Raw genomic sequence first — 12,329 nt, forward strand, 5'->3', positions numbered from 1 at the left:
CTCACCAAACAAAGCTCAGGAGTCGCATCTAATCAACATCATATAATCTAAATGGCATTCCTGCCATGAGCAATCTGAAAAGTGTCAATAACAAACAAAAACCTGAAGCACCTTAAGACCACTGAACTATGAATGACAAGCCACTTCTGCCCAATAAACGTCAGCAAGAGTGGCTCTTCTCAATTCTCATGTAAAGCTGCCTGAGACAAAGCACAGCATCAGACATGCTTACAAGTATTAACTAGCTGCATAACTGTACTGTCAGGCATCAATATATACCAATCTGGGTTGATAACCATAATCAGCAGGAAGAGTATTTGAACTGATATCCCCTAAAGTTACATCACTCAAAGACTGTCCGGATCAAAAGTGAAGATAAACTTTAAAATCGTGAGAAACAAACTGTGATAGCATTTCAGAAGGATGGAGATAGGCATCACATTCTATCAGCTCAGCTTAACTTGATCACAACTAACAAACATTCTGATACTGAAGAAACTGAAACATGAGAGCTTACGGAAGCAGCCTGCACTGAAACGAGTAAGGTCCAGATAGAAATCATATTACAAGTAACTGCTGGCTACAACTAGTGCAGATGAAGCACAATCATCCATAAACAACAGTTTCCAAAGACAGAATCCTAATGAGAGCAGTTTAACATGTCTCGGCAAAACAACTGCATTGTTTCACATGCCACCCTAATTTACCAAAGCACAGCTTGAAAAGACAACCAAAATTTAACTAGTAAACCACCAGGAGCATTAATAACGAACATCGTAGGATGATGGACGTCCACCCCTACCGGGACGATCATAAGGCCCTGGCCTTTCCCTGAAACTTCCACCACCACCACCGTAACGAGCAGGCCCACCAGTTCCATATCTGTCGCTTCCACCACCACGTGGTCCATCTCTATCATAGCCACCACCACTTCTTGGCACCACATCTCTGTCATAGCTACCAACACGGGGCCCATCCCTCTCATAGCTTCTCTCCCTGCTGTATCCGTTGCGTGGGTAATTCTCTGGTCCACCTCTATATCTATCACCTGAAAAGTGATCACCAGGAGGCCCATATCGTTCACGACCACCGGCATAACGGCTGTCCCTGCTGTCTATACGGTCTTGGTCACCATAGTAGCCACCATCATAGCGATCATCAATGTAACGATCATTGCGATCATGTCCCCCTCGCCCGCCACCACCAAATTTGGAGCGAGAGGAAAATCGACCATCATTACCTCCTCCAGCAGATGGGCACTCACGTGCCCAGTGTCCGAGACGACCGCACTTAAAGCATTCATCAGAGCGCCCTGCAGGTTGGGGCCCATCGACACCATGATAGCCTCCCCTACCATTGGACTTGTACCCACCACCATCATAGCGAGTGTTATCTGTGTTCATCTTAGGCTCAGCCTTGTTCACTGAAATGACACGTCCATCCAGCTCACATTCATGCATCTGGCTAATAGCGAGCTCAGTTGCATGTGCATCAGAAAATGTCACAAATCCAAACCCACGAGAGCGGCCAGTATCTCTCTCAACCATAACCTACAAATGAGAAGACTACTAAGCAATAGATACTGTTATACCAACCAGTTACCCTGCATATGATCAGCAGCAATGTAATATCTTGCTTAATTCCACAAACATCAAGAAAATCTCAAAATATGTATTGCTGTAAAAATCATGTATAATCTAGGGAAATGACCGCTTGAAGAAACAATATAAAGTGGTATAATGCTTAAATGAACATAACAAAATGTGATGGTCCTATAGCTAGCTACTAAATTCCTCATTTCCAATTTTAATGCAAAAGACAAAAAATGAAATTGCAGCAATAGTCAAATAAGAACCATATGAGCAGGACACAGAGAGACAACAGATAACATTTAAATTTATTAGTAGGAATGTATTGTCTTTTGCCTGGTAGAATATTTTGGTCAAAATAGAAGAGACAATCTAGGAACACCAGTTATCTATGTGAATACACTGATGTGCTCAAAAGGAAACAGAACTATCCTAGATGACTAAGAATGTGTCCACCCATTAAAAGAACATAAGAAATTCCACAAAAACAAATGTAGCTAAAACCACTCAATGGTAACAAAAGTGGCATGGGTAAGGAAATTGATAATAATAGAGAATGTGGAGGAATTTTCATTGTACTATTGTTAATGTTACCTGAAATGGTCTATTTGTATCACTGTTGGTAACAATATTAGTACCTAACTTCCCTGGTATGGATAAGAGTATTAATATTATTAACAGTGACGGTGCAGGTAATGATAATTAATATAGGTAATGGTTTGATTTGTGTGTAGAATGATAAAGGATAATATGCAACGAAATGTATAAAGAAACATTTTAGCCTTTCTCATAAAATATATCACGCATGAAAAGAATACAAACACATACATAATAATCTATTACATGGAGACTGCATAAGTTGATGGAAATGAAGTTTATACAAGTAGGAGATATGGTATGCCAATATGCATAACAGAAAAAAGTTAATTAAAACAGAGGTTATCTGTGTTTAAATTCAATGTATTTACTAACACAATTTACCTGATAATGAAGTGATACTGATTAAGATCAATCACCACATTTGTCAAGAACACAATGTGATACATTGAGACATTTCACTGCATTTTTGTTTGTGTGAAAGAACCCGCAGCCTATTGTGATTAAAAAAACCCCATGTATGAAGATTTTACCATCCAATATAGACATCTGATAATACATAACCTTGTAATTGCTGACTCTTCATCTTACAACCAGTGAAAATGCTCACTTTCAGGGCAATGCAACCCAATGAAACATGTTCAACAAAGCACAATGGAAAGAACAATTTGATGACTTTGATGGATCAGATGGTGTAAACAATGAGTCTATGCTTGGACTCTTGTACTCTTTCAATCTTAAGTTGGCATTTCCTTAAGAACAAAACATACAACTCTTCAATACCTTCAAAACAGATTTTCCTACACGGTGAATAAAACAAAACACCGCAACCACTACCACTAACTAAATTGCCACAAATCTCATCTGATTCAAATATGCAGATTGCACAACAGTCAAAATCTTAAGCTCAAAGAAAATAGCAGAGTGAGCAGTTGATGAGAATCAATAAATCTAGAGCATGAAGAGAGTTGGCCAGTTCCAGCACCACATTAAGAACTCTGAAAAGACTAGGAAGAAGCTTGAATTGAGATAACTCGAGCAACAATATGAATCCAAAAACAACTTTTGCATCCAAGGATCCCCGAGACACGCCCCAATAGTCACGGAAACAACAAGCTACATGATAATACTAATGCTAGTACTAATCATTCTGGTATCCCATATCATTCATTACTGGTTCCTATGAACAAACTTTTCAGAAGTTTAAAGTAAGCATCTTACTACATGTATCTGGTGACAAACCCACACAAAATTAACCACGTATTTTGCTTTAACAAAAAAGCAGCTGAAAAGCCAACTGTCAAAAGAAAGGCACGGAGAACTTACAAAAGGTGCAATTTGATGCAGAAGATGAGGAAATCAAGATAAGGATGGTATGGAGCAGTAGTTTTCCCTGATTGGGTAATGATGATATAATAGGTTGAGATTCAAGAGTAAAATTGCAAGAAAAAGGCAGCAGATTCTTTTTCTGACAAATTTTACAATTCAGCAACTGTCAATTAGGGACCTTCTGCTGGTTTTGATGTTACCGTTGGCTACTTTGTTGTCTCTATCAAAGGCAAGTTGCTGAAATGATCCAATTTGTTAAGAAAGAACTTCCCTATTAAAAAGTATTTCCCCATTCTATACCTTTTCCAGCTACAGTGGCACTCATTTCTGTTTCATGGTTTGCACCCAAGCACAATTTTCACTTTTGAAGTTGCCCTCCAATTAATGTCCATTCTCACTTACCTATACTCAATCTCTTAGATAAAGGATCAAATTAACATGCATCTAGAGAAAAGCCTTTTAGAGAACCATCTCCATTTAGAGTAACACTCTAAAGCCTCAAATGTTGACATGAAAAATTTTAAACAAAGGCAGTAACGTGCAAGAAGTGGTTGCAATCCTTCTGCTTACTGAAGAGGCGATAACGTGTGAAATCTGCAACTCACTTAACACAGAGTTCAATGAGCCAGAAACCCTGGGAAAGTTTATTCTGAATTGAATTGATGAGTCTGTTAAAGATCTTTTGAGCATCCCTCAGAGAAGCTAAAACTGGCAGCCAATTCAGGCCATTCAAAATCAACAACAGAACACACTTCCAGTGGATTCCTCAGCAGACACAATGAGGAGCAGAAAAATGAACTTTACCCTAAACAAACAAGCAGACAACTCAAATCATGGATCGATCAAGCACTTGAATCAAGCCAACATTCCCATGTGTAGAACATTGGGTGTACAACTCAATGATCAATATGGTCTTTTAATCTCAAAGTGTTTGCTCAGGTGAATTCTAAACTAAAAATCACACTAGAAGCCTTTTATTGTAAGCAAGGCAATCCACTGACTAGAAGCTAAGTGTTGTGATCTGCTTCCCATGGATTTCTCAGCAGAAAAGTTGAAAAGCAGAAAAATGAATTTTACCCTAAACTAACAGGCAGACAAGTCAAATCAAGGATCAAGCATTTGAGTCAAGCCAGCATTTCCTTATGGTGCATGATATGGGATGCCAATAACTCAGATGGTATTAATATGGCATTCTTCTCTTTTAGTCTCAAAGTGTTTACATAGGTGAACACTTTCACTAAAAACCATCACCTGAGAAGCCTTCTCCCGTCAGCCAGGCAATCCACTGAATAAAAGTTAAAGCCTTACAGTCTGGAACATTCTATTGAACATTAACCCTGCAACTCAATCTTGATTTCTCTCTTAAACTAGTTCACAACATTGAGACTGATAAACAGTAGTCAGATAATATAACCCATGAAGTCTGTGAGTTGACTGGAGAGTTGAATGTGCAAGTGTTCATGATCCAACTGTTAGAGCACCACATCAGACAGAAAACAAAGAGCAGGTTCCTGCTGAGAGATTTAAACCAGGAGATTATCTATAGATACATCATTGGCCAAGATAGAAACAAACAATTTTCATGCCACCATGCACGACAAACTAATATAAATGGTTATCTTGCACATGCACCTAAAGTCAAAGTAGGATTGTAATCACGTCAAGCCCAGCAGCCAAGACATCTTATAATGTCAGATAAATCTTCAATGATAAGAGACATAAAAAATGTAGGAGTCAGTTGCACAGACAAAAAAAAACAAATGTAGATAATCAATGAGTAAAATAGTTGCTGACGCAATGCGAGACAAGTATTTATGTTGCTTTTAGAGAACCATCTCCATTGAGTGTAACACTCTAAAGCCTCAAATGTTGACATGAAAAATGTTAAACACAGACAGTAACGTGCAAGAAGTGGTTGCAATCCTTCTGCTTACTGAAGAGGCGATAATGTGTGAAATCTGCAACTCACTTAACACAGAGTTCAATGAGCCAGAAACCCTGGGAAAGTTTATTCTGAATTGAATTGATGAGTCTGCTAAAGATCTTTTGAGCATCCCTCAGAGAAGCTAAAAATGGCAGCCAATTCAGGCCATTCAAAATCAACAACACAACACACTTCCAGTGGATTCCTCAGCAGACACAATGAGGAGCAGAAAAATGAACTTTACCCTAAACAAACAAGCAGACAACTCAAATCATGGATCGATCAAGCACTTGAGTCAAGACAACATTCCCATATGTAGAACATTGGGTGTACAACTCAATGATCAATATGGTCTTTTAATCTCAAAGTGTTTCCTCAGGTGAATACTAAACTAAAAATCACACTAGAAGCCTTTTATTATAAGCAAGGCAATCCACTGACTAGAAGAAGTGTTGTGATCTGCTTCCCATGGATTTCTCAGCAGAAAAGTTGAAAAGCAGAAACATGAATTTACCCTAAGCTAACAAGCAAACAAATCAAATCAAGGATCAAGCATTTGAGTCAAGCCAGCATTCGCTTATGGTGCATGATATGGAACTCAAATGGTATTAATATGGCATTCTTCTCTTTCAGTCTCAAAGTGTTTACATAGGTGAACACTTTCACTAAAAACCATCACCTGAGAAGCCTTCTCCCGTCAGCCAGGCAATCCACTGAATAAAAGTTAAAGCCTTACAGTCTGGAACATTCTATTGAACATTAACCCTGCAACTCAATCTTGATTTCTCTCTCAAACTAGTTCATAACATTGAGACTGGTAAACAGTAGTCAGATAATATAACCCATGATGTCTGTGAGTTGACTGGAGAGTTGAATGTGCAAGGTTTCATGATCCAACTGTGAGAGCACCACATCAGACAGAAAACAAAGAGCAGGTTCCTGCTGAGAGATTTAAACCAGGAGATTATCTATAGATACATCATTTGCCAAGATAGAAACAAACAATCTTCATGCCACCATGCACAACAAACTAAGATAAATGTTATCTTGCACATGCACCTAAAGTCGAAGTAGGATTGTAATCACGTCAAGCCCAGCAGCCAAGACATCTTATAATGTCAGATAAATTTTCAATGATAAGAGACATAAAAAATGTAGGAGTCAGTTGCACAGACAAAAAAAAAACAAATGTAGAGAATCAATGAGTAAAATAGTTGCTGACGCAATACGAGACAAGTATTTATGTTGCTTGTTTAGAACAATATAAGATGACTGTTGCTTTTCTAAACTCATAAAAATCCGATTGAGAACACAATCTTTACCGTTCATTTCATTTCATTTCACAGTGCTCCTATTCATTCGGTAAAAAAAATGCAATTTTAACATTTAATATGCATATCAAACCTTGTCAAACTCTGAAGAAAAATAAGTCATCTTGCTTGTTGGATGAAGATCGAATCAGATCAGTCAAAGGAATATTCAACAGACCCAAAAGTATTCGAGGTAAAACGAAAGAAAACCCTAATTTAAGTTGCCGAAAAGAAAACAAAAAACGAGGAGACGATTTATACTTGAGCCTCGATGACCTTTCCGAACCGGCTGAACTCCGCCTCCAGCCGCCGCTCCGTGGTATCCCTCGACAAGCCCCCCACAAAGATCCGGTTATCTTCCTTCACCGACATCGCCGCTACAGATCCCTCTTTCACAAAATCTACAGAGAAACAACAAATCCCCAACAATCAGTAAAAATTCTTTGGCCGATAACATTCTCGATCCGTAACACAAAGAAGCAATCGCAAAAGGCTGAAACCCTACCAGGAACCGGATCGACGAGAATGCAAAACCCTAGGCGAATAACGACGAGCCGCGCACGGCTTGCTTTTAAAGGCCTTTTCTAGGAAACTGCAATAGGATGCCTCGCGGTGCACGTTGAAGATTAACCTGGTCTAAGATTGGATTACCGGTTATATCGGAACCGCATCTGATTATTTATATTCTTTAATTTAAAAATTAAATATATTTGTTGATAGATAATTTGTAATTGTTAATATAAAAATAGTAGTAATTAAATTATTATTTAAATCTAATTTTAATACTGGAGTTATTTCTAATGGTATTAAATATCAATTATTAGGCTCAATTGAATTTTTAGTTAATTTGTAACTTTCATATGGTTAAATTTTTTATTTAATAATTATTGATTGCATTTATTTTTTTCATATATTAAATAATTCCACAAAAGGTACTTAAACAACATAAACTTGTAAGACTATTTTAAAAGTAATATATATAGAAAATCAAAATAACCTACCGAAAAATCCATATCATAAATTAATTAAATATTTATGAATAAATTTAATATTATGCTTGTTTATGTTTATAGCTAAAAGGATGTTTCTCTTTTAAAAAATATTAAAAGGATATCACATCTATATTTCCTATTTAAAATAGTCTTTTTTTCCTGTAAAAGGTGAAATCCACCTCCTATAGCGGTCCCACACAATCGGTCTAACGACCATATATGAAGAGGTAAATCAAAAAATTACAGTTGACCACGACGGAAGGAGGGTATTATCTCGGTTTGTCGAGATTTGAACCATTCAATTCTTCTTCTGTAACTCTGTTCTTATCTATTTAGAATAGTCCATCATAACCAACTCAATTATATATGGCCCTGAAGATCTTATTTAAAATAGTCCTTTGTTCTTAGAGATAGAGTAGCATTGGTCACCAAAATCACACTAAAGCTCCAATATTATAAGGACATCAGAATTGATTTAGAAAAGGTACTTGATGCAGAGGAGGATGTGGGCGCTACGTGGTAGGATCAAGATTCAATCAACATAGACTTTGTTCCATCCGAATTAAGACGGAACTTAAGTTAGGTCGGCTTAACTCATGGTGAGCTCGAATCAAGTCGAACCCGTTCTATCGAGGTGATCACTTTGTGGTGAATTTCAATCCGAGTTGCGATGAACTCAAAATAGGTGGAGTTGGTTCCTTCGAGTTCAACCCGGCTTGGGCCCGAGTCCCCAATATGTCCTCCCATGTCATCACATGGCAGTTACAAAATTGAAAAGGCATCTGTGACAAAAGAGGCGTCGGTTATAAAGCAATGTGTGTTATAGGAGTAGAAAAAGACCGTGAATATTGAAGATTTTCCATGATTATTGGAGGGAGCTCTCGCCCTCCTTTGTGGGACATCCCACTAGAAATTCGTCTTTATCTCGATTTATCGATCGTCAGAAGTCAATCCGCCAACAACCGATCGACCCATCAAAAGTCAATCCGTGAGAGGCTGACCTGATAAGAGACAATCCGATAGGAGTTAATCCATCTTTTGATCTCAGACCAGCACTTACTTAATGCCTAACAAATGGGAAAAAAAAAAGTTAACCGGATGGTCTACGAGTAGAACCCAACAGATGACAAAAACGATCAAAAGAAAGAGCGTCTCCAATCAGCTAAAACCCTAAGTTCAAATACAATTAAGCTTGGCTCGTTTACACCCCTAAGTCTCGTGCTGACTGGTGCAAGACCCCATGATGGCATCGGCTCATCGACTGCCCTATGAGCTATATATAGCACTGCCTGTGTCAAATGCCATGTCGGTTATCGAAGTGCCTAGCACTGATTCTTTCTAAATACTTTCAAACAATATGAATTTGGATAGCTAGTGATGAACATTCATTGAATTTCAAATAAAAGTTCTTTCTTCTCTACAAGAGGTGATGAAGTCTAGTGGCACGAATCATCGAGAATTATAGTAGATCTTATGATCGATACTTGTGTGAATTTATTCTATTCTATTTGCGAACGAAGTCAGTCTACAATCCTACATTTGAAAGAAGTAAGCAAACAAAAATAAATAAATATTTTTTTAATTTTTGAAATAAAAATATAAACGAGCAAAAGACCAAAATTGAATTTAAGATAATAAATTCATAATTCACTTCCTTAATCCACTCTTCAAAAAAATAATAATAATGTATTTATTTTGAACTCTATACTCCAGTCAAATTAACATGTCGAACATTGAATATTAATTTTTGAACTAACAAAATTATCTTGTGGTTAATTATTTGCTGGTAAAAATTATATCCCAAATTTAATGATAAAATTAGTCAGTCAACTAGTGTCCATATCTATGGGCAATGTATCTATGGGCAATTTGTACACAATCTGTACGCGTTGACTTCCAGTATTTTCATCTTCCTACGTTCAAAGTCAAATCTTGTTTTGAAACGTTGGTATAAATATTATTTTTTTACAAGTGTAAATTATTTATAAAAGTCAAAATTGAACTCCAAACAGTTTGTTTCAGGTTTGATTTTACTTTTATCCCCTAGTGGATTTATTCCAGTTTATTTATAATTTATAAAACGACAAACAAAAACAAAAACAAAAGTTCATTAGAATCAGAAAAATCAAAGAATTTCTATTAAACAATTGTTTTTTCTCTCCTTTGATCACTTTGTTTTTATCATAGTTAAGAGAGTATTCTACGTTGAAAAACATTAAAATAATATTTAATCGTAAATTTTATTCTTAAATTATCAATTAAATATTATTGATATACCCGAGAAGACTCGATCGCTCAGGTGTGTATGACTCTCATATTAAGACCCGGCCCGCTCAATTATGTGTGTTTCAAATTACCTTAATTACACTTGAGTTATCCACACTCATAATGGGAATATCCTTGAAAACATACCTATAGTAGATCATGCAGGACTCTAATAGTGCACTCGTTTTAGAAGCATCTCCAAAACTCTAAGAATACACTCGCTTTGGAAACATCCCGCATGAGATCATCTAGGACTTCAGCAATGCACTCACTTTAGGAACGTTTTCGATCGTGAACATTCCCAAAATGGATCACACAGGACTCCAATAGTGCACTCGCTCTAGAAACATTCTAGACTGAGAACATCCCCATAATATATCACGCAGGATTGCAACAGTGCACTCATTTTGAGAATATCTGTAGCAGATTACACATTCTGAGAACATCTTCTATCAGAAACATCCTTGTAGCAGATTCCACAATCTTGAAACATTTTTGACTAGGAAGCATCCCTATCGAACCAAACCCCTCTAGAGCAAACCTCATACTGTTCTCGACAATTACGACCCTGACATAAGACCGTTAATAACCACTTTTGATAATTGTCAGTAAATGAGACTCACGATAAGTGTCTGGACTGTGTCAGAGGTACGATGTTGGCATTGTCGCCGTCACCATCACCGCTGGCACTCGACATAGTTTCGCCTACCGAGGTAGCCCTAGGTTGAGGTGGTAGGCCAGGTGGATAGTCACACGCTCCAATATAGAAGCGTAGGTGAAGTTAGAAAAAGATAATAACTCTTTCGAGTGCGCATAAGCATTCACTTTCATCTCTTCTCAGTCCAACACTAACCTAACTTTCGGAGGAGTCACAACACCCATCGCAAACGCCCACTGCCTAGGGCTAGTGTTGTCGCACGAGCGTAGCAGCAATTTAAAATGGGAGAAAATAAGACTATTAAAAAGAATCCACACGAGGAGTAGGAGCCGCAACCAATATTATAGTAATTTTAGTAAAATTTATCAGAATAATATTGAACTAATTTTAATCAAATTTAAATAGTTTTAATTACATTAGATTAGTCTTTATAAATATTAAAATAATATTAATTAATATTAGAACAATTTTAACTAAATTAAAATAGTATTGTTAAAATAATTTTAATTAGCAAAAATTATTACAATAGTATTACACTAATTTTAATCAAGTTAAAATAGTTTTAACTAAACAAATATTAAAATAATTTTAAACAATAATTTTAACTAGCATTAAAATAATTTCAATTAAAATTATAATAATTTTTGTTCAAACTACTATAATAATACTAAAATAATAATATTTTGAGAATGAAAAATTGATTATTTTTTAGTAATTTTTTATATAAGATATTTTTCAATAAAAATAAAAAACATCTTTTTAATTTTTCACTTAATTTATTTTCTCGCATAAGACAACCTAGACTTATTTCCAATTAGTAGAACAAACTAAATCAAACTCTACTGAGTTACAATTCACCCCTAATCGAGCCCTTCATCTAAACCTTTCAATTTAAACACATCAATCATCTTCGATACGACTTTTATTAGGATTCTAAATACTCTGGATTGATATTCAGATGGTAAAATTGTAACAAAGAACAAAATTTGAATCTCTTAGGGTTCATTTTTAAAAAATAAATTTCCCTCATCTAATAAGTTGTTTAATATTATGATTTATCTCTTTTCATTTCAGTAAAAGTGGAATCCATTACCTTAGTGATCTTACATGGTCGGCTTCATGATTATATATGAAAAAGTACATCGAAAAACTGTAGTTGATCATGACAGAGGAGAGCATTATCTCAACTTCATCAAAATTTAACTCTTGTCCACTTTAACAATTCTGTTCCGTCATAATCAACTTAATTACATTCCGAGGGCGATTTATCACCTTTCATAGACTTTAACACCTTTTACAACAATGATTATCTCAATAATCCCAACATTACGGTAACGGTTTGTCTGATTTCAAACACGTTGACGTTGACCGGAACAAGTCAGCATACACTGCACGTGTTGAACCGGTATGCCCGTGGCTTCCCCGCTGCTTCATGCACAGCTACTCAGATTGACCGGCATCGCCCGGTACTTTGAACCAGCTTTTTTTTGCCGGCGTAGACTGTGTCTCCAATTATTGACGATAAAAAAATATTAAATATTTTAGAAAATATTAATTAGACATTAAATATTAAAAAAAATATGAACGATAAGCATAAGGACCGGTATAAACAGGCGTTACGCTCGTAAATCGGAAAATAACGCACATGTTACATATGTGAGAAGG

At 36.3% G+C, this 12,329-nt stretch overlaps 1 protein-coding gene across 4 annotated transcripts; it reads right to left on the minus strand.

The window, feature by feature from the left end:
• Positions 1–515: 515 nt before the first annotated feature.
• On the minus strand, positions 516–7,278 carry LOC141829286 (glycine-rich RNA-binding protein RZ1C-like). Of its 4 annotated transcripts, none has more exons than XM_074716725.1 (3): positions 7,255–7,278; positions 7,011–7,150; positions 516–1,550 (listed from the first exon to the last, which is right to left on the minus strand). In XM_074716725.1, exons 2-3 carry the CDS (start codon positions 7,119–7,121, stop codon positions 762–764), a joined length of 900 nt encoding a protein of 299 aa, XP_074572826.1. In that variant the 5' UTR covers positions 7,122–7,150; positions 7,255–7,278; the 3' UTR covers positions 516–761. The 4 variants fall into 4 exon arrangements, with proteins under 4 accessions (XP_074572826.1, XP_074572829.1, XP_074572828.1 ...); XM_074716728.1 differs by lacking the exon at positions 7,255–7,278 and adding an exon at positions 3,513–5,216 and having other exon boundaries at positions 7,011–7,137; XM_074716727.1 differs by lacking the exon at positions 7,255–7,278 and adding an exon at positions 2,571–5,216 and having other exon boundaries at positions 7,011–7,137.
• Between the last annotated feature and the right edge of the window lie 5,051 nt (positions 7,279–12,329).

The sequence above is a fragment of the Curcuma longa genome, chromosome 5, assembly GCF_044706935.1.
Source record: "Curcuma longa cultivar G26 ecotype Majalengka, Jawa Barat chromosome 5, ITB_CL_G26_1.1, whole genome shotgun sequence".
Lineage (NCBI taxonomy): Eukaryota > Viridiplantae > Streptophyta > Magnoliopsida > Zingiberales > Zingiberaceae > Curcuma > Curcuma longa.

Excerpts from the sequence above, each read along its gene's own strand:
- LOC141829286 (XM_074716725.1), bottom strand. The coding sequence starts at position 7,121 with ATGTCGGTGAAGGAAGATAACCGGATCTTTGTGGGGGGCTTGTCGAGG. Across the intron at positions 1,551-7,010 it reads GAAAGGTCATCGAGGCTCAA|GTTATGGTTGAGAGAGATAC; the intron begins GTATAAATCGTC and ends TCTCATTTGTAG.